General features: G+C 36.2%; 1 protein-coding gene across 1 annotated transcript in view; it reads left to right on the top strand.

Annotated features, from left to right (window-relative positions):
* LOC115220532 (tRNA (guanine-N(7)-)-methyltransferase non-catalytic subunit wdr4) overlaps positions 1-23,622 on the top strand; it is an 828,070-nt gene that overhangs the window by 429,770 nt on the left and 374,678 nt on the right. The window contains exon 2 of the mRNA XM_036509937.1: positions 2,691-2,847. Coding sequence (XP_036365830.1) covers positions 2,691-2,847 — 157 coding nt within the window. The remainder of the gene's footprint in view (positions 1-2,690; positions 2,848-23,622) is intronic.

Genomic DNA, 23,622 nt, shown 5'->3' with positions numbered 1-23,622 from the left:
CACCATGAGAGAAATGTTGGACATAAGAGGCATCTGATGTGGTATGCAAGAGAGACATTTGTGTTGGTATGCTCATGTACTACGGATGGAGGAGGAGAGCTGTGTGAAGACGTGCCACTCCTAATCAGTGGAAGGAATCCGGGGTAGAAGGAGATCCAGGAAGACATGAGATGAGGTGGGGAAGCATGACCTTTGAACGTCGGGCCTCACAGAGGCACTGACAAAAGACCGAGACCTCTGGAGATTTACTGTGACTGAGAAGATCCGGCAAATAAAGTGAGTTCACAGCTGTAACTTACACCAGTGTTGTATAACCAGCCCACTCAAAAGTACCTTGGATCGTGGGCAACATGCCATGCTTGAGGAGACCTATTGAGTCAAGTAATTCAAAACCGAAATCAAATGGAAATTGAAGTTGTGATCTCCATGCTGGCGGCACGTAAAAAGCACCATCCAAACATGACCGATGCCAGCGCTGCCTTGACTGGCTTCTGTGCCAGTGGCACTTAAAAAGCACCAGCCGATCGTGGTTGTTGCCAGCCTCCTCTGGCCCCTATGCCGGTGGCACATAAAAAGCACCCACTACACTCTCAGGAGTGGTTGACATTAGGAAGGGCATCCAGCTGTAGAAACACTGCCAGATCAGATTGGAGCCTGGTGCAGCCTCCTGGCTTCCCAGACCCCAGTCAAACTGTCCAACCCATACCAGCATGGGAAACGGACATTAAACGATGATGATGATGCACAAGGCCTGAAATTTTGAGGGAAATGTCAGTGAATTACAGTAACCCCAAGAGGATGGAAGACAAACTCAACCTCAGCAGAATTAGAACTCAGAACATGAAGCTAGAAGAAGTGCTGCTAATCATTTTGTCTGGTGTGCTAACAATTCCTTCAGTTGGCTAATAATAATAAAAGAAGTGAAATAAAACCAGTGCATGTGTTTATTATTGGCATTATGTCTCTCCCGAGACACAGCAAAATTTTACATTTCTGCTTTAAAATAACTTCATAATAAAAGTACATTGAAATTATTAGCAACAAGCAAAGCATGAGTTCACTGTTGTTTGTTTTAACATATCCTTTAACTTCTCAAGCTGTTTTCGTTTCTCTGTGCTTCGTTATGAATAATTACAGTGTTTTATTTAGATCATTAAACATTTTAGTTATTTTAAAGTTATTGTTGTTTAATAGCGATTAGAGTGATTATTATAATAAGCATTGGCAATTACTTTTAAGTTGTTTGATACAGTTGATGACAATTATCTTAAATTTCTTCTGTTCCACCAAACTTTCCAGGTAATTGAGATTTTTTTAAAAATTTAAATTGTTGGTTATTGAGTCAATTCTCATAAACAAATCAGGTGCAGGAGTGGCTGTGTGGTAAGTAACTTGTTTACCAACCACATGGTTCCGGGTTCAGTCCCACTGTGTGGCACCTTGGGCAAGTGTCTTCTACTATAGCCTCGGGCCGACCAAAGCCTTGTGAGTGGATTTGGTAGATGGAAACTGAAAGAAGCCCGTCGTATATATATATATATATATGCGTGTGTGTGTTTGTGTGTCTCTGTTAGTCCCCCTAGCATTGCTTGACAACCGATGCTGGTGTGTTTATGTCTCCGTTACTTAGTGGTTTGGCAAAAGAGACCGATAGAATAAGTACTGGGCTTACAAAAAGAATAAGTCCCGGGGTCGAGTTGCTTGATTAAAGGCGGTGCTCCAGCATTGCCACAGTCAAATGACTGAAACAAGTAAAAGAGTAAAAGAGAATTAGAAATTAGAAAAGTATTCTGATTTCCTGTCAAGGCCTACTGTGTGACATTGTGGGCAAGTGTCTCCTTCCATAGCTCTGTACCAACCCACCAAGCCTTGTGTGTCTGTGTGCATGTGTCTTGATGCTTTGATCTCATGCACTAATTTTAACCCGTTAGCATTCAAATTATTCTGTCAAATGCAATGCTTTTTTTATTCATGTTGTTTTTAATTAAGCGTGTGTCATTTTGTAGCTTCAAAATTTTGACAATGTGATTGTATATTTTATAATGGCATTGAAGGGTAAGTGTGATAGGCTGGATCTGGCTGGTTACAACATAAAACAGAAAGCATATTTGGGCCGGATATGGCATGTTTAAAGGGTTAATCCTGTCACTGTTACACAAGCGTTGTTTCTTTGCAATCTTCTTTGAAAACATGACCAGCCATTGTGCAGTTTGTATATGGGGGACTTGAAGAAATATACCTCACCTGGAAAGAAATGAAACCTGACAGAAAGGGTGAATGTCTCACTGTAGAAAATCTGCCTCAATAAATCTTGTCTGACCCATACAAGCATGGAAAAGTGGACGTTAAAACAATGAAGATAATTACAATGATGATGACGATGACAATGATTCTGGTAGATAGCTTCATTTTCCCAATTACTGCCAGGTTCCCACCCACCACATACGCTTAAATAGAAATGTATCCGTCAAAAAAAGGAAAAAAAGAAAGAAAATGGTTTCTTTATTTGAAAGAAAGTATGTTTGTTTAATAGAGCTTTCTTGTGATACAATGCACTTGATGCTAACCTCCCGTACAAACAGTGAAGAATACAGATTCCTTTAATATTTGCCATACTGAAATTTGATGTTGGATTTATTTATTTCTTCGCTGCGTTTTTCTAAAACACTCTTTAAAAATCTATTCTTCAGATCAGTCAACCGCCGCAGTACATCAGTGGTTTTCACATCTGACGATGAAAACATTTTAGTTGCAGACAAGAGTGGCGATGTCTTCAAGTACTCAGTGACTGAACCAAGCTCTGAGGGTCAACTATTAATGGGTCATCTTTCAATGTTACTCGATATGGTAAGTTCATATTTCTTCTATTTGTGTTGCACCAGCTGTTACTAAAAGCCTAGAAGCATTTCAGTGCAACTATACCGTGTTGGACAATAGCTTCGGCTAAATGCAAAGATATTTCTCTGCCATAAGACAGTCTCAAAAAGTTTAACCTTTCTTATCAGAATGTTTCCAATAGGCTGAACTTCTAAAAACAAAATACAAAAATACATTCTTAAATCTTCCAATCTGTCTATTGGTATTCTGATTTATATACAGAAAATAATCTAATAAATGTATCATGTGTCATGGCATAAGTTTTGCATAACAATAGAAATATTTTAACTATTAACTGCTACATTATTGCTATGGATCACCAGAAAACAAAGAGAAACAACAATGGATTCGATGTAGCTTGCTGATATTTCTTAAGTTGTATTTGAAATGTTAGGTGAAAGGCTATTTAGTGGAAAGTATTTGAAAATGTACTTCAATATTTCAAAAGACAACTACTTAAAAATATAAGATCTTAAACTTTTAGATAGAAACACTTTGGTCTTTGTGCCTAGGACTCTAAGTGTTATGAACTGAAAACCTGCAGCAAAAGTACATAGACCAGGCAGGATTAAAACAAACAATAAATATGCGCTAAATAATTACAATTTTGTGAATCACCACATTAGTATGTTAGTGCTTACTTTACTATGCATTATTCATACAGCAGGTACCCCTGGGTATTTTTCTCCAGACATCATTATAAGTTGTAGTATCACTTAGCATTATTCATTTACATAAATTCTGTACCTTTGAGTGCATATACATAATGCATGTGTTTTGTAATATGCCAAATTTGCTACCGGATAGCACCCAAGAAAAACTCCTTACCTGACGTTGTGTGTTAAAAAACACCAAATGTTCTTTAACACTTGGTGTCCTGCAAGGGAGAGTTTCCCTGGATGCTGTCCAACAGCAAATTTGGCATAAAATCAAAAACACATGCACTTTGTATGTGCAACCCAAAACATTTTCATTACGAGAGCTGCTTTTGGTTCATAATTTAATTTTCTGAATCTTCTCGAGTCATTCTATAATCTGCACTAACAGTTAAACAGTTCTTTGCTGAAGAGGTTTAATGAGACTGAAATAGGTCCAAAGTTGTCTATGTATGACCAGAAACCGTACCCATTCACTAATCATTGCATTACGTATTTAATTAACTACAATTTTCATCAAAATCAAAATCAAATGGAAATTGTAGTTGTGATCCCCATGCCGGTGGCACATAAAAAGCACCATCTGAATGCGGCCGATGCCAGCACTGCCTTGATTGGCTTCTGTGCCAGTGGCATGTAAAAAGCTCCAACTGATTGTGGTCATTGCCAGCCTCCTCTGGCCTCTGTGGCGGTGGCACATAAAAAGCACCCACTACACTCTCGGAGTGGTTGGTGTTAGGAAGGGCATCCAGCTGTAGAAACACTGCTAGATCAGACTGGAGCCTGGTGCAGCCTCCTGGCTTCCCAGATCTCAGTCAAACCATCTAACCCATACCAGCATGGGAAACAGACGTTAAACGATGATGATGATGTTATTAATATAAATTGTAAGCTTGTCTTGACCATAAGTTTCTCATTATGATAACGCATGTGTAATTTTGGTATATTATATCATCATCATTTAATATCCTCCTTCCATGCTGGCATGGGTTGGACAGTTTGACAGGAGCTGACCAGGTGGAAAAGCCTGCAACATACTTCTGTGTCTGTTTTGGCATGGGTTTTATGGCTGGATGCACTTCCTAACACCAACCACTCTGCAGAGTAGACTGTGTGCTTTTTACATGGTACCAGCACAGGCAAGATGAGTTTTTGGCATGGTTTTTACTGGATGCCCTTCCAAATGCCAACCACTTTATAGTGTGGTGGACTGGATGCTATTTAAGTGGAACCAGCACTGACAGGATCACCAAGTAACTTTACAAGACAAGGAATCTTTGAGAGGAGAGGGGCATCAAAGGAGGTGGTCTTGTGTCAGATGATGACCAGTTAGAGTGAGACAGCAAGACAGAAACAGGTATCTTGCTGCAGAGGAGGTACATAGTTACCCAGCCAGAAAGAGATAGAGAGAGAGACACTGAGAGAGATTCAATAAGAAAGATTATATTATATACATTCATAATTATATTGGATACATGTTATGTTTGATATATATATTATACAAATAATAGTTTCAGGTGAGTACCATAATAATTTTAAAAAAGAAAATGCTGATAGTAAGTTCAATATTTCAGTTTACTAGCTGTTATTAGTGTGTAGTTTAGTTTGGTATTCATACCTTATATATAGCGTTTGGATAGATCATTCTTTGGAGGAGCCAAATATATGAAAATTCTGGTGTGGTAGAAGTAAGTTTGTAACAGAAAGTAGAAGCAGTTGTGTAGAAAGGGGGATAGAGAAGAACAGGAAGGAAGTATATATTTGTAGGGTGTGGATGTAGAAGAAGTGATGGTGGAGACCGTTTTTCTGGTTTGGTAAAGGAAGTTTATTATTGTTTTTGGTTCAGTCAGGCATGTATTTAAGCATGGTGTTACAAGTAAATTTGCACAGTAAACAGGATACACACACGCATGCATATGTGATCAAATGATTTCAAAGAGGCTGGTTTTTGTCTGCATTGACAAGGCTTATGTAATGTAGCAAACTCAATAGGAGGTGTGGAAAACCCAGTGTTTCAGATAGTCATTCTTCTGGCTAAAGTTGCAAATTGTAGCTTAGAGGATGTAAAATTATTGTCACTCATCAATTTCTCTCCTCTTTTCTTTCAACTTTTCCTTAAAGAAAGTTCTGTCAGAGACTTCAAATTTTCTACTCCTCATAACAAGCATCCACCCTGTACTCCTTTTATTGAACTTTTAACTACTCTCTCTCTCCCTCTCTCCCTATATATATATGTGTATATATATATATATATATATATATATATATATATATAGAGAGAGAGAGAGGAGAGAGAGAGAGAGAGAGATAGATATATATATATTATAACAATAAGGGTTTAGCAACAAGTTGCTTGACCACATACTGAAAATTTTAGAAATAGTAGCCAAAAGACTACTATTTCGTTTTTCTACAAAAACATGCTCCCACAGACAACAATATTTGTAACTCACATTACAATATTACAAATATTGTTGTCTGTGGAGGCATATTTTTGTAGAAAAAGGAAATAGTAGTCCTTTGGCTGCTATTTCTAAAATTTTAAGTATGTGGTCAAGCAACTTGTTGCTAAACCCTTATTGTTATAGTTATATATAAAAAAAACTTTTTGTATAAGTCTTTACCGAATATGATCCCTTTCCATACCGAAAAACTACTAGGTGAAATGTGTTGATTTTATTAAATTAATAATTTTTCATTCTATATATATATATATATATATATATATATATATATAGTTTCTCATATTCACATACAGATACATGAATATACATACTAACATAGACATTTATACACCTTTGTATACACACATACACTCACACACATACCCTCACACACACTCACACACATACACACGCACACACGTAAAATCTCAAGATGTAGTGTTAATCAGTTGAACACTTGACAGATATATCTGGTGATCTGGATAAGTTGTTCAATTGATTGTCTCTACGTCTTGAGTCAACAGAACCGGAGTTGACCAAAACTACTTCAAGAATATGACTTGTTACCATTAATAACACCATTCTACCTTTCTCTTCCTTTCCATCATCATCATCATCATCATCATCATGTGCCACGTTTACTCGAAGTTTGTCTTTTGTTGTTGTTCTGTTTTAGATTTTTGCTTTTATTTATCTTTTCATTTATTTTTTTCTTAGAAAACAAATCACATTTACAAAAGAACAACAAAAATAATCACAAATAATTGTATATTTCAACAATGAAGTTTTTTCCAAAGATGCAAACTTTTTTGTTTGTTTGTCTCTTTTTTCTTCGTTTCTTGCTGTCTTTTTCTTTCTTTCCTTCTTACTTTCCTTTTTTCCTTCCTCACTTTCTTTCTTTCCTTTCTCGCCTTTCTTTCCTTTTCTTTTTTCTTTCCTTTCTTTCTTTTCTTTCTTTCTTTTTTCTTTCTTCTTACTTTCCTTTTTTCCTTCCTCACTTTCTTTCCTTTCTTCCTTTCTTTCTTTTCTTTCCTTTCTTTATTTCTTCCTTCCTTTCTTTCTTTCTTTTGCTTTGTTTTTTCCTTCTTACTTTCCCTTTTTCCTTCCTTTCTTTCCTTTCTCTCCTTTCTTTCTTTCTTTCTTACTTTCCTTTTTTCTTTTCTTTCTTTCTTTCTTTCTTTCCTTCTTACTTTCCTTTTTCCCCTTTCTTTCTTTCTTTCCTTCTTTCCTTCCTTTCTGCCTTTCTCTCATTCGTATTGCTTAGATGTTAATGTTGTTGTTATTACTTCTACCAAATGCAGTGAGCTGGTAGAATTGTTAACACACCAGGCGAAATGCTTAGCAGCATTTCATCTGTCTTTGTGTTCTGAGCTCAAATTCCACTGAGGTCAACTTTGCCTTTCATCCTTTCCTGGTCAATAAAATAAATACCAGTTGAAAACTGGGGTTAGTGTAATGGACTTAATCTCTTCCCTGAAATTGCTGGCCTTGTGCCAAAATTTGAAACCATTGTTATTAGGATGGTAGATTTTCAGGATTGTTAGCCCATTGGACAAAATGCACATTGGACAAATTATGGGGATCTATATATATATAGTTATTGCCAAGCTAATATGGTAGTCTATAAATATAAGACTAAAGCTGCCGCTGATTAGCTCCAAGAGGCCATCGCCTCTAGCTAGCTATATGACACACGAACTTGCATCCATTATAACCTTCGAACAGGGGAGGTCAGCCACTTCCCTTTGCTGGTCAGACATCTGCAGACATGTTTCAGGGTAGTTGCCCTTTATCAATGCAGAGTAGCCAGACCTAGCAGGCGTCGCTATTGACCGTCTGTTCGAAGGATTTATTTACCTAATTTCAGTGGAATGCATCCACTTGTTTTCAAAAATAGAAATATTAAAATTTCTAAGTCTCTCTAAAGGAGATTACGGCAGCGGTACTGGATATTAATAGTTATCGCCAAGCTGGGTCTGGCTACTCTGCATTGATAAAGGGCAACTACCCTGAAACATGTCTGCAGATGTCTGACCAGCAAGGGGAAGCGGCTGACCTCCCCTGTTCGAAGGTTATAATGGATGCAGGTTTGTGTGTCATATAGCTAGCTAGAGGCAATGGCCTCTTGGAGCTAATCAGCGGCAGCTTTAGTCTTATATTTATAGACTACCATATTAGCTTGGCGATAACTATTAATATCCAGTACCACTGCCGTAATCTCCTTTAGAGAGACTTAGAAATTTTAATATTTCTCTATATATATATAGTTCTATAAAATATTCATCATTCTCTCTCTCTCTCAATCACTTTCAGTTTCTTTCTCTCTCCTATCCTCTCTCTCATACACACACACACATGGCACATGCTGCCTCCCACGCCAACTTCACTGTCAATATTTGCTAAATTCAAATTTAATAATAAAGTGAGCATTGACAGACATGATGTAGTAAGCTAAGAAATTTTAATTAAATTTAGTTAAATTAAAATTGAAATGTCAGTGATGAGAACAAATCCTTATGTAAATTACTAGGGCAAGTACATTGGTAGAATATGCTAAAGCATCAGACAAACTGTCTTGGAGCATTTAGGACAGGTTCCTTCATGCCACCAACGTCAGCTTTGCCTTTCAGCCACTTCAGGTTCATTCAATCAACTAAATATCCTCCCCTAAAAATTGCTAGGCTTATGTCCAAAGCCGGATTAAGACGCATGGAGGCCCTAACTACTTAAATGATTTTACATGTGATTCAAAGTATAAATAGTAATAAAATATAAAATAAATTTTCATTTTTCAAAACAAAACAAAACTAACAGAAAAATGGAAAATAATGTTTATTTTTGTATCCTTCCACTTTATTTATATTTGAAAAGTTTTTCTCCCTTTTTTTAATTGCAAAGTCTTTGATCAGATCCTCACTGTGACACAATGAGCCCTTCAAAATTATATTTCCAATCATACAAATCACTTTGATTATTATTTTAGCATGTTTAAAGTGATTTCTTTTGTGCCATAAACCATTTACCATTTCTGTGGTGCCCCACCTACCCATGACGCCCTAAGCACATGCTTACTTTCCTTAATGGTTAATCCCATGCTGCCTACATATAAATCTGAAACCATTATTATGTAAATGACCAATAACTGGCATTCCATGAGTTGTGTGACCACAAAGGTTCCAGTTGATCTGATCAACCAAAAAGCCTGCTCTTGAAATTAACACGTAAATGGCTGAGCACTCCACAGACACACATATGCCCTTAACGTAGTTCTCAGAAAGATTCAGAATGGCACAGAATGGGACAAGGCTGTCCTCTTTGAATTGCAGATTCAGCTCATTTTTGTGACCTGAGTGAACTGGAACAAAACGTGAAATAAAGTGTCTTGCTCAAGGACACAATGCTTGGCCAGGAATCGAACTCACAACCTTATGATTGCAAGCTAAATGCCCCTAACCACTTAGCCATGTGCTTTCACTAAATGACAACCAATGGTTAAGAAGTTTACTTCTCAGCCATGTGGCTTCGGGTTCAGTCCCACTACATGGCATCTTGTGCATGGGTCTTCTACTAATAACTCCGCATTGACCAATAACTTGTGAGAGAATTTGGTTGGCAGAAACTGTGAAAGCCCAACATAAATGTGTGTCTTCCTCCAACTCCACCAGTTAGTAACTGGTGTCAGTTTGTTTATGTCCTTGTAACTTAGCAGTTTGGCAAAAGGAGATTGATAGAATGAGTATCAAATCTAAAATAATTACAGGGGTCAATTCTTTCAACTAAACCTTTCAAGATGGTACTCCAGTATGGCCATAGTACATTGAGTGAAACAAATAAAAAAATAACTATGGGATGTTGTAGAGAGTGAATCATTGTAGCATCCACTTTACTCTTTAGTTTCCATGTAGCAGATGACCCTGGATATTATTATATATTTTTTTATAACCCAGTGATTCTTTTGACTCCTTCTATTACCATATTTCTGATGAAATATATTGTCTTACTTTGGGTTATTTTTTTAAATAATGAAGAATTTAGTAAAAAAAATTTGTCATGATTAAAGTAGCATTGAGAACATGTGGCATAAGAGTGGCTGCGTGGTAAGTAGCTTGCTTACGAACCACATGGTTCCAGGTTCAGTCCCACTGCATGGCACCTTGGGCAAGTGTCTTCTACTATAGCCTCGAGCCGACCAAAGCCTTGTGAGTGGATTTGGTAGACGGAAACTGAAAGAAGCCCATTGTATATATGTATATATATATATATATATATATATATATATATATATATATATATGTGTGTGTGTGTGTGTGTATGGTTGTGTGTCTGTGTTTGTCCCCCCAATATCGCTTGACAACCAATGCTGGTGTGTTTACGTCCCCGTAACTTAGCGGTTCGGCAAAAGAGACCGATAGAATAAGTACTAGGCTTACAACGAATAAGTCCTGGGGTCGATTTGCTCAACTAAAGGTGGTGCTCCAGCATGGCCACAGTCACGTGACTGAAACAAGTAAAAGAGTAAAGAGTATGTATTAATATGAAATTTTCAGGGAATGTTTTAATTTAGATCAGTTTAAAAGAGAAAGTTTGTATTCTAGAACCAGAGGTGATCTCAGGTGGTCTCAGGTATGGAGAGGGCTTGAGCTTAACACTACAAAACTACCAAACTACTTATTTATCCATTCCAATGCTATATTTAAACTCCAAGCTGTCATCTCTTCCTTATTTTTCTTTTAGTTTGGTTTTATTTAATTATTTATTTATATGTGGTAAGATAATTTCCAAAATAATATATATCCTTATTTGGAATATTTCAGCGGGGAAGCGGCACCTTTTGACAGTTTTGAGCAAGAATGACTGTTGTTTGGTTTTAAAAGTCACTTATAACATTTACTAACTTAGAGACAGTATATGTAAAACTTGTTTCCTTCTTCTTTTTTTTTTTTTACTTGTTATTTTTTTTTTTTTTTTCGTTTTTCACCAGACTTCCATCTTTAGCACCTTTGTATAGATTTTCTGTCATTGCCAATCCATGGCATTGATATTTCACAGCGTTTTACTTTAGCGGATAATGTAGTCTTGACAATGGACACATGGAATTACATGGACAAATAACTACATAAAAACATACTTCATTAACAAATTTTTATCTACATTGAAGACTTCAACAAAGTTTTCCTTATCCTTTCTCTCTCAATCTCTCTCACTCTCTCTCTCTCTCTCTCTCTCTATCTATATATATATATATATATATATATATATATATCTTTTTCTCTATCTTTGATAATCTTATCTTTTATACATTATTATATCTGTTCTTTACTCTCTCTCTCTCTCTCTCTCTCTCTCTCTCTCTCTCTCATATGTGTTACTTTATACATCTTTCTTTTTCCTTGAAGTTTCGGCCACTGTATACTACTTCTCTCAAACTTTCCCTTAAATCATCTCTTTCTCTACTTTCTTACATTTTCTAAATTACTTTTTCATAAAATATTCATCTCTCTCTCTTTCTTCCCCTCTCTCCCTCACACACAATTTAATATCACACTTCAACACCTCTCTCTCTCTCCGTTCTTTTACATTCAGTGTCTGTCATTCTCTTTTCCTCTCTTGTACACACATTTTATCTCTCTCTCTCTCTCTCTCTCTCTCTCCACTTCCACTTAAAAACACACCCACACACAACTTTCTAAGCTGTTGTAAGACCCAAGGCTACACATATTGGATGTAAAGATTTCATCCCAAAATGCTACTTAAGTATAATCTTCCTTAAGGTCTACTCAATCCAGTTTTAAAGAGGAATGTACTTGGTTCTTCACCTTCTATTGATCTCAGCAATTCTTCGGCTTTTTACTTCATGAATTTCTTGACCAAAGATTTGGCAAGAATTCTCTCCTCCACCTTCACCCCATCTAAATAATTTTAGAGCCACAATTTTCAGTTCCGTACCATACTGTCTTTCTTGGTGCATATTTTAGTCTCTCACAGACCTTTCCTGCCAGCATTTTGCATTCTTCCAGTCAGTCATCTTTAATCCAACCAATTCTTAAATTCCAGCCCTTACCTCCTTCACCCCATAATCTCACAGACTCAATTTCTCAGTTATTCATCTCCTCCTTCCCCCACTCGCTATCATCATCATCATTGCCACTTTCATATAATTTCTTTTGCATTTCTTTTTCTGTCAGATATTCTTATAACCAGACAAACACACGCATATACACACACATGTGCTTCTTCTATCTTTCTGAATTGATGGTCATTCTGTTCTGCAAACACATTTGTGTATATACATACACACACACACACACACACAGCATCTTTAGCTCTCACTCGCATGTTTTCATATATATATATATATATATATATAGATAGATAGATATAGATGTACATACATGCATGCACAGATATATAAATACACAACTCAGCACACACACACATTCACACACACATAAATATACACAGATATTTATACTTATATGATATATACTACATATATATAATCATATATGGATAGATACATACAGATAGATAGATAGATATATAGATAGATACATAGACACTTTGGCAGATAGATAGATAGATAGATAGATAGATAGACAAACACTTTGGCAGACAGACAGATAGATAGATAGATAGATAGATAGATAGACACTTTGGTAGATAGATGATAGATAGATAGATAGACAGACAGACAGACAGATAGATAGTTAGATATATAGATAGACATTTTGACAGATAGATAGTTAGATATATAGATAGACATTTTGACAGATAGATAGTTAGATTGTTAGATAAATAGATAGATAGATAGATAGATAGATAGATAGATAGACACTTTGGCAAATAGACAGACAGACAGATAGATAGACATTTTGGCAGATAGATAGATAGATAGGTACTTTAGCAAATAGATAGACAGACAGATAGATAGACTGAAAAACAGACAGACATCTTAGTGGATAGACAGACACTTTGGCAGATATATAGACAGACAGATAGATGTGTGTCTGCATCTGTGCGTGTGTGTGTGTGTATGTTAGCTGTTTAGTCGGGTGCTTAGTTTCCGTGTTCATTACAATAGTCTTATCATCTGTCATCTTAAAACATTAATGTGTATTTACTATTAATTCTAAAATATTGTTCTAGTTTCTGCAAACCGTTCTGTTTACATAGTTTCTACTAAGTAACCAGTAACGGTGATAATGTTTGTGAAATTCATTATAACTTCATGTGTAGCAGTGTTGATGATAAGACCGAGTTCAGAGTTAGAGGTTATAATGTGATATCACCACTGATTGTAATTATGGCAATAATAATAATAATAATAATAATAGCAGTAACAATGGTTTCTAGTGGAGGTAAAAGGCCTGAAATGTTTGTGGGAAAGGGCTAGTCCAGTTCATCAAACCCTGTATTATAACTGGTACCTATTTTTTTGCCATATGTATATGTCAGCTGGATGAAAAGCAAAGTTGACCTTGGCAGAATCTGAACTCAAAATGTAAAGACAGAAAAAACTGCTTCTAAGCGTTTTGTCCAAAGTGGTAACTATTCTGTCAGCTTGCCACCTCAATAATAATAATAATAATAATAATAGTAATAGTAATAATAATAATAATAATAAAATAATAATAATAATAGTAATAATAGTAATAGTAATAATAATAGTAATAATCATAATAATAATAATAATATAATAGTAATAGTAATAGTAATAATAATAATCATAATAATAATAATAATAATAATAATAATGTTGATATTGCTTGTAATATGTTATTGTTTGTGGTATTGCTATAGTATTATTACTGGTGATGTCAATACAATAATAATGATTGTAATAACAATACTGTGAAAAGGCATGAATGTCATGTAATCCTTCAACTTGTGTAAGAAATCAGCTTACAGGGATCATTCATCATCATCATCATCATCATCGTTTAACATCTGTTTCCATGCTGGCATGACTTTGACGGTTCAAGTGGGGTCTGGGAAGCCAGGAGGCTGCACCGGATTCCAGTCTGATCTGGCAGTGTTTCTACAGCTGGATGCCCTTCCTTATGCCAACCACTCCAAGAGTGTAGTGGGTGCTTTTTATGTGCCATCAGCACAGGGGCTAGAGTGGGGCTGGCAATGACTATGATCAGTTGGTGCTTTTTACATGCCACCGGCACAGGGATCACGACTGCAATTTCCATTTGATTTTGAATGAAATATAATTGTTGCTTCACTTGGTATCTGGTCCTGAAGAGCACAAACAAGTTTGAAATGCATCCATTAGTCCACCCACAGTTGACCTTGTCCAGGACAAACTGCAGTGAAAAGTCTTTACAGGTTCGAATACCTTTCAAGCATTTTTTAACTGGTGTAAATTTGTATATTTGCCTTCACTGCTTCATGCATCTACTCATGCAGAAGTGTTGATATTTTGTCTAATATTTAATGCTAATCTATAATGCAATTAATGTAGTATCATTAATGGTGATTAAGGCCATTATTTGTGATGATGACCCATGTAATATTATTAATGGAATTGATGATATTGATGTGATAATATCAATGGTTGTATGATATTATTGTTAATGATAACAATATGGAATTTGTATCTTGTGGTACCAGTGCCTGTGGCACACAAGAAATCCATCAGTGCCGTAGTCAGTGCGGTGGGCCACATGAAAAAACACCATCCGATCGTGGCCGTCGCCAGCCTCATCTAGCACCTGTGTCGGTGGCACTAAAAAACACATCCGAAAGACCGGCAAGACTAGTCAGGCATAACCCATGGCCCCTACCTGGGACGTAGTCAGTCCACCTGTGCATACCTTCCTTCTTGTGACACTTGTGAAGACCTGTTGAGGCAAGTGAAAATCAAAACAAATCAAAATAGATGAACATCAATGGAATTTGTATCTTGTGGTACCAGTGCCGGTGGCACGTGGCACATAGAAAACCATCCGAACGTGGCCGTAGCCAGTACCGCATCGAATGGCCTCCGTGCTGTGGGCAGGTAACAAGCACCATCCGATCGTGGCCGTTTGCCAGCCTCATCTGGCACCTGGTCGGGGTGGCACATAAAAAACCATCCGAGCGTGGCCGTCTGCCAGCCTCGTCTGGCACCTGTGTCGGTGGCACATAAAAAACACCATCCGAGCGTGGCCGTCTGCCAGCCTCGTCTGGCACCTGTTTCGGTGGCACATAAAAAACACCATCCGAGCGTGGCCGTCTGCAGCCTCGTCTGGCACCTGTGTCGGTGGCCAAATAAAAAAAACACCATCCGAGAGTGGCCGTTTGCCAGCCTCTCTGGCACCTGTGTCGGTGGGCAATAAAATCACCCACTACACTCTCGGAGTGGTTGGCGTTAGGAAGGGCATCCAGCTGTAGAAACACTGCCAGATCTGACTGGACTGGTGCAGCTTTCGGGCTCCCAGACCCCAGTTGAAAGTTCCAACCCATGCTAGCATGGAAAGCGGACGTTAAATGATGATGATGATGATGATGATGATTACTGTTAGGCACAGGTATGGCTTGCCTAACAGAAACTGGCTTTGCATTCATGTGGTTTTGAGTTCAGTCCCACTGTACAGCACCTTAAGCATGTGTCTTTTACACACATACACATATCTATACATATATACATACATATATCTATATATATGTATCTATAAACTTTCAAGGTGGTGTCCCAGTATGGCCACAGTTCAATGACTGAATCAAGTAAATGATAAAAGTGTGTGTGATATCAATACAACTATGATGGTGTCATTCTACCTCTTCAGAAGCTGTGGAAATCATGCCTTCTCCATAGATATTAATGTAATAAAGGAAACTACTCATCATCTTTTATTTTTATGCTTGTGTTTCCCAACTGATGTGGCTTGGAGGAGACTGTTTCAGTAGCTTCGAAATATGAATATGCTAATCACTGTTGTATTTCATCATTGAAATACAACAGAACCCAAAGTACCCTTAACATAAGGGTACTTTGGGACACCAGGTGTTTCATCTTCATTGTATCTCCTCAGTCAAAGCTACCACAGGTTGCTGAATCTAACTAAAGTGTTTGGCTCTTATTTATAAATTCATCAAGCAAATTATTTACTGATACATGTTGATATCTGCCAACCAGCAATAAACCATCTCGTACATAGTGAACAGCGGAAACTAGAGCGATGGTTTATTTAATATTCTTCTTCTCAATCAGGAAATAAGATTTTGAGGATTTCAGTCCATTCAATGCCAGTCTTTAATCAACTCTCAGTTCTTTGCCCCATTTTAGAGCCATTTTGGTCTTTGTTCAGGCTTTCACCATTCCAGTGGATTCCATCATAATGCTACTTTTTATATCTTCCTCATGGTAGATACTCAGTGCCTGGCAGAACTCTCTCATGGATTATACTTTCGCATCCAGTTTTGTGAAACATATTCTCATTTAACATTTTCTTGGGCCAGCAGCTATAGTAAATTTTCATCAAATATCCTCAATGGACATTCATAGATCTTATTCACATCCTCTTGTACCACTCAGGTATTCTAAATTTTGTAAGACACTAGACTAAATTCATATTATTCAGTTTCTTTCTCTCAGTTCTGGGTTCCATCACCATTGAGGTATTATGTATATAACCAGGGTTATTTAATTCCATTCAACCCACATGTAGCTTAAATGTAAGAAAATTTTTTAACATTACAGCAGCAGTCCTCAACCTTTTTTTGGAGACTGGTTTCAGGCTAGACCAGGGGATCATGTGCATAACAAAACACAATGAAGTGCATAATGTATAATTTGATTATTACATATATGATGGACTCTCCCATCGAAAATGGCAATATGAGTTTTCGGCCTTAGCCAAATGATCTGCACAAATGATTGGTTTGTGCTGCACGTTAGCTCACTCGCTCCGTCAAATTGACGGTACCTGAATAGGTGTACAGTGTACCTCTCATCAGGTGTCAAAAGTGATTGCAGAGCAATGTGAGGTGAAGTGTTTTGCTCGAGAACACAACACACCACCCAGCCTAGGAATTGAAACCACAGTCTCACAATCATAACTGCAACACTTTATGCACTAGGCCATTTCACAGCACCTAGGTTTCCCAAGTGGTCACCCATGCAAGTACTAGCTAGACTTAATGTGGTTGAACTTTGGTAATCAGACAAGGACCAGTGCTTTCAACAGGATATGGCTGCTATATAATACATACACAATGCAAAAATGAAAACACCGCAGATTGCAATTGCCAATACAATAGAAATAAAATTTGAAATTTTGCCAGCCTTGTCTGGCACCTGTGCCGGTGGCATGTAAAAAGCACCCACTACACTCATGGAGTGGTTGGCGTTAGGAAGGGCATCCAGTCGTAGAAACATTGCCAGATCAGACAGGAGCCTGGTGCAGATTTCTGGCTTCCCAGACCCCAGTTGAACTGTCCAACCCATGTTAGCATGGAAAGTGGATGCTAAACGATGATGATGATGATGATGATGATGATATCCAGCCCAGTACCAAATCACCCATGACCCAATAGCCTAGTGGTTAGGGACCCCTGCATTACAAAACTATTATAAATTTCTTATTATTACTAATGATAGCCACAGGTTTGTGAAAGGGGTTTCAGATTCCTCCATAGAATGATGTTCCTCAAAGGTATTAGCGTACTAAATTACAAACATATGCATTGCACTTCTCTAATGCTTTAGGGAACAAACTTATCCATTATTAGACTTCTTAATTACACACACACACACACACACACACACACACACACATGCACACACACACACATACATCTTTGAAGCATCATCATATCTAATTAAGAAATCATTATTAATGTATGTTCCTGGTAACACTAATAATAAAGTTCATATCAGTTCAGACTAAAAGACAAATTATCATTTAATGATGATAATACACATAATATTCTTAATGCTTATGTTTGGAATTACATGAGGCGCTAACTTTCTGTTTCTCAAATTAGGTGTTCCTGAAGTAGGGTAGGGGCAAGATGCTTAAACTTACTTATCGAAGGTCATTTTTCTAATTAAAAACTGATTATTTAAAGCTGATAACATAGACGGTATCATCATCATCATCATCATTGTTTGATGCTCATTTTCTATTCTGACATGGATTGGTCAGTTTAAGAGGAACTAAGAAGTGAAAGCACTGCACCATATTCCAATGTCTGCTTAAGAATAGTTTCCCAACACCAACTACTTTACAGAGTATACCAAGTGCTTTTTATGTGAGACTGGCATTTGTAAGGTTACTGATTAAGCCACCAGACAAGACCCCTCGAATGGGGCAGGGTTGTTGTAATATTGAAGGAGAAGATTTTATGTCAGGTGATGAGAGGTTAACCCTTTTGTTACCATATTTATTTTGAGATGCTCTGTGTTTCTTTCAATTATTTTAAATATAAGAAAGAATTTAGTAAAATAACTTAGTTATCATTAAGTTAGTGTTAGGAATGTAAATTGTGACTAAGGATTGGTGGAAGATTTTAATTCAAAACTTATGAAAACAAGACATTTGTACTACAGAGCCAGAGCCAGTTTCAGCCGGGTTGGTAACGAAAGGGCTAAAGTATGATAGAGGTGTAGAAAGAAGTCTCTCTGTGCTGCAGGAGAGGAGATACATGGTTGCCCCTACTGGAAAAGGAGAAAAGATGGTAGAGAATAGGTGTGAGGGCATACCCTCAAGTTAAAGAAAGTGAATCTCAGAGAAAGGGTCCAGAGGACTGGACGTGGTGAATGGACAGGTAGAGGGCATACCCTCAAGTTAAAGAAAGTGAATCTAAGGGAAAGGGTCCAGAGGACTGGACGTGGTGAATGGACAGGTAGAGGGCATACCCTCAAGTTAAAGAAAGTGAATCTCAGAGAAAGGGTCCAGAGGACTGGACGTGGTGAATGGACAGGTAGAGGGCATACCCTCAAGTTAAAGAAAGTGAATCTAAGAGAAAGGGTCCAGAGGACTGGACATGGTGAGTGGACAGGTAGAGGGCATACCCTCAAGTTAAAGAAAGTGAATCTAAGAGAAAGGGTCCAGAGGACTGGACGTGGTGAATGGACAGGTAGAGGGCATACCCTCAAGTTAAAGAAAGTGAATCTAAGAGAAAGGGTCCAGAGGACTGGACGTGGTTAATGGATAGGTAGAGGGCATACCCTCAAGTTAAAGAAAGTGAATCTAAGAGAAAGGGTCCAGAGGACTGGACGTGGTGAATGGACAGGTAGAGGGCATACCCTCAAGTTAAAGAAAGTGAATCTAAGAGAAAGGGTTCCAGAGGACTGGACGTGGTGAGTGGACAGGTAATTTGATGAAAGTGTGAAAGGAAAGTGGTGGATGGATATAGATGGAGATGGAAACAGAGGCGAATACAGTGATTATTATCAAATCAGAACCCTCCAAGAAAAAGCGTATCAACAGAACTACAAAAATAGAGATTTGATCAACTGCAAAGATAGACTAAAACTACACTGTTTCAGCCAATGGAACAACAATACCCCCCCTCTTCACTTTTCAACAACCCCCAGTTCACTTTACAACATCTATTTTATTACTGTTTATTTTTTTCATTTGTTTTTGTTGCTTTGTTTTGTTTTATATTTTGTTGTTGTTACCTCTTTCGGTCAATACCGCTCTTCTTCTTTTAGAGTTATTACAAACTAGTTTTTTTTTTTTTTATGATTCTATTTACTCATCATTCTATTTTCTCATTTCATTCTTTGTTTGTGTTTATATATTTTGTTGTGTTTTTTTTTTTAAATTTACTTATTTCTCTTATTTTCTTCAACTGTCTTCTTTTACTTCACTTATATCAGGGTCGGTCGTTGTTATTGTTTTTGTTGTTGTTACAGAGAAGTGGGGGGGAGAAAGGGTTTTGTTTTTGTTATTGTTTATTGAAACTTTATACATTAACTAAGTGAAATAGACTGATTTTTTGACATTTGACTAATCTTCAGTTTAAAGCCAAGTTTTAAGTCGGACACCCACTGCCACCAGAGGAAAGAACACCCCCCCACCAAAAAAAAAACCAACAAGGAACCAGCAGACGATAAAAAAAAGATAAATAGCTAATGAATAAATTAGTAAATATACAGTATATATATATATATCAAAGTAATGTATATATATATCTATATATATATATATATATATATATATATATCGAAGTATATGTATATATATATATTTGTATATATATATATATCTGTATATATATATATGGAAGTATATGTATATATATATATCTGTATATATGTATATATATATATGTGTGTGTGTGTGTGTTTATACATACATATATATATATCTGTGTATATGTATGAATGTATATATGTATATATATGTGTATGTGTATACATGTATATATCTGTTTATATATATGCATGTATATGTATATATATGTGTGTGTGTGTATACATATATATATATATATATATATATATAATATATATATACATATGTATGTATATATGTGTACATCTATATTATATTTATATACCTGCAATATGTATATATATATATATATATATATATGTATATACACATCACAACTTGAATGCTTGAATTAGGCGGTGGGGAAAAAAAGGTACTTGGTATTGCGAGCAAAGATTCCTCGTCAAATGAAGCACATCTGTTTTTGCTGCACATCTATCTTGCATTCAACTCTTTATATTAGTTCACTGCACATAGATCTTTATGTTCTCCGTTAACTGACATAAACAACTACAGCAACAACAGCAACAACAATAACTACAAAACAAAGCTAGCAACCAGTTGGATATCTTCTTCAAATCAACAAGACATTTTTTTTATTTGCCCAATTTTCCTTTCCTTTTTACCTTTTACCTTTTTCTTTTTTTTCTTTTACAGCTGACATTTATTTTTTATGTATATATATTTTTTTCCTATTAATTTTTCATGTTCATAAAAGAAGTAAAAGAGAGAAAAATAAAATTTAAAGAAACAAACTCAAGAACTGGTTTAAAAAAAAAAAAGAATATAACTACGAAGATTAGGATACTTTCTATTTTATCTGTTTTTATTTATCTTGAAAGCAATTTTTAAAAAAATAAAATAGGGGGAAAAGAAAGAGAGAAAATAAGAACTATATAAACACATAGAATTAATGTATAGATAAAGAAAATGGAATCAAAACAATGCTCCAACCTTTGAAAAGTAAAAATCCCAATAAAAACAGATCCTCTGTATAGTGTAAAAGTATTGATGGAAGGAAAAAAGAATGGTAACACCATAAATATGTAGTCAATTTGAGGTAATTTAAGATCAGTGAACATAGAGAATTCTGATGGAAAACTCTTCAATTCTTCAAGTCTATTATAGTGTTATAGATCTGGAGAGAGAGAGAGAGAGAGGGAGAAATCCATGTATCTATGTATCTACCTACTTACACACACACACACACACACACACTCACACACACACACACACACACACGCACACACACACACACACATGCACACACACACACACACACACACACACACTACGATATTTCTGTTAGTAAATAATAGTTTTGTTTGAAGGTAAATGAATGAAGCTTTTGTAAACAAGGAATAAATCACATCCTCGTTAGTAGGTTCCAATGAGATTTGTAAATTTGTCAAATTAAATGTATCAAGCTAATTGGTTATGCAACTCCCTCATTGAGATTTGGCTACTTTCTCTCGCAGGTATGTAGACACACTAGAAATAGCAGCCAAATCAACCTCAAAATCGTACTTTACTGTCTTAAACATGAAGGATATAGTTCATAACGTATGTAGTCCTACATCATCATCATCATCATCATCACAGTCATTATTATTTGAATATCCACTTTTCCATGCTTGCATGGATCAGAGAAAATTTGTTGAGGCCAAATGACTCTCTTTCCATCAACCCTCACCTGTTTCCAAGCGAAGTATTTTTACCTTTGGCCAAATAGATTTCCTTTGAAATTAGAAATGACCATCACCACTTTTATGATGATGCTACTTGTTTCCAACTAACATGATGCCAAGACACTAACACATGCACATACATACACACATCCATCCATACATACACACACACACACACTCATACATACATACACACATATATTTGCATATATATACACACACATGTAATGGGTTCCTTTTAGTTTCCACTTACCAAATCTTCTCACAAGGCTTTGGTCGACCTGGGGTTATAATAAAAGACACCTAAGGTGCCATGCAGCTGGCCTGAATCAACTGTTTTGGTTGGGAAGCAAAATTCTTAAACACTCAGCCACGCTGGCATTTCTATCTGAAACTAAGATATGGTTGTCATGGCTGGAACACTTAAGATTTGGTTACTCCCCCACCTACCTAGCAGGTATCTAGGCATACAAGAAACAGCAGCTAAATCTTCCTCAAAACCATGCCGTAACCTGTCTTAAACTGATTTAAAATGAAAGGACATATTCGATAATGCACGTGGCATATGTGAAACTTAAGCATGTTAGTCATGGATGGATTGCCTGTCATCATACGTCTACTCAGTTAGGCTGTGTGATGAACTAAACTAAAGACAACAACAACAACAACGGCAACAACAACTTCATAAATATATCTTAGAAATAATCGGACAACACTGTGTTTTTATCAACTGGCCAAGTAATTTGTAAAGTAGTGGTGTAAAAGATGTGTGTTCTCTTTCTTTTTTTTTTGGAGTCTTCCATGTGGAAGGAACTGGTTTGTAACAAAGAAGCAAAACTCCATTAAGCTACATTATTGGAATGAAGATAACAAAGATTGTTACATTTTGAACTTTAGAAAAATCGTGCATATATTCTTATTGCTCCACTGACAGATTACATTTGTAATGTGCACATTAAGCTGGCTGATTTTGTTTTTTTCTTTTGTTTTTTGAGAAAAAACCTTAACTTTTCTAGAATTTAACTCAGGCATTAACTAACAAAACAAAGTGCACCAACTCTTATTGGTGCAAACAAGAATTTACATTCTGGGTAGAGAAGCTGAGGATTTCGAAGCACTTGTCTGTAGTTGCCCTCATTCTGTTTGGTTTTCAAAGAATGTATGTATATATATATGTATATGTTATATATATGTATGTGTTATATATATGTGCATGTGTATGTGTATGTATGTATACATATGTATATATGCATATAAATATGTATATATGTGTATATATATGCATATAAATATAATTATATAAATATAATTATATAAATATAATGACTGAAACAAATAAAAGAGTAAAAGAGTAAAGAGAGACCCTGAAAGGATGAAAGGCAAAGTCAACCTCAATGGAATTTGAACTCAGAATGTAGCTGCAGACAAAATACCACTAAGCATTTCATACAGCGTGCTAACGGTTCTGCCAGCTCACTACCTTAATAATGATAAAAAATAATAATGATAAAAAATAATAATGATAAAAAATAATAATGATAAAAAATAATAATGATAAAAAATAATAATGATAAAAAATAATAATGATAAAAAATATAATGATAAAAAAATAGTTGCAAGCATAACTGTGTGGTTCAGAAGTTCACTTCCCGACCACGTGATTTTAGGTTCAGTCCCACTATGTGGCATCCTCGGCAAGCGTCTTCTATTATAGTCTCAGGCGAACCAATGCCTTGTGAGT

The sequence above is a fragment of the Octopus sinensis genome, linkage group LG16, assembly GCF_006345805.1.
Source record: "Octopus sinensis linkage group LG16, ASM634580v1, whole genome shotgun sequence".
Classification (NCBI taxonomy): Eukaryota; Metazoa; Mollusca; class Cephalopoda; order Octopoda; family Octopodidae; genus Octopus; species Octopus sinensis.
Note: the sequence above shows the minus strand (reverse complement) of the source record. Positions and strands in the feature narration are given on the sequence as shown.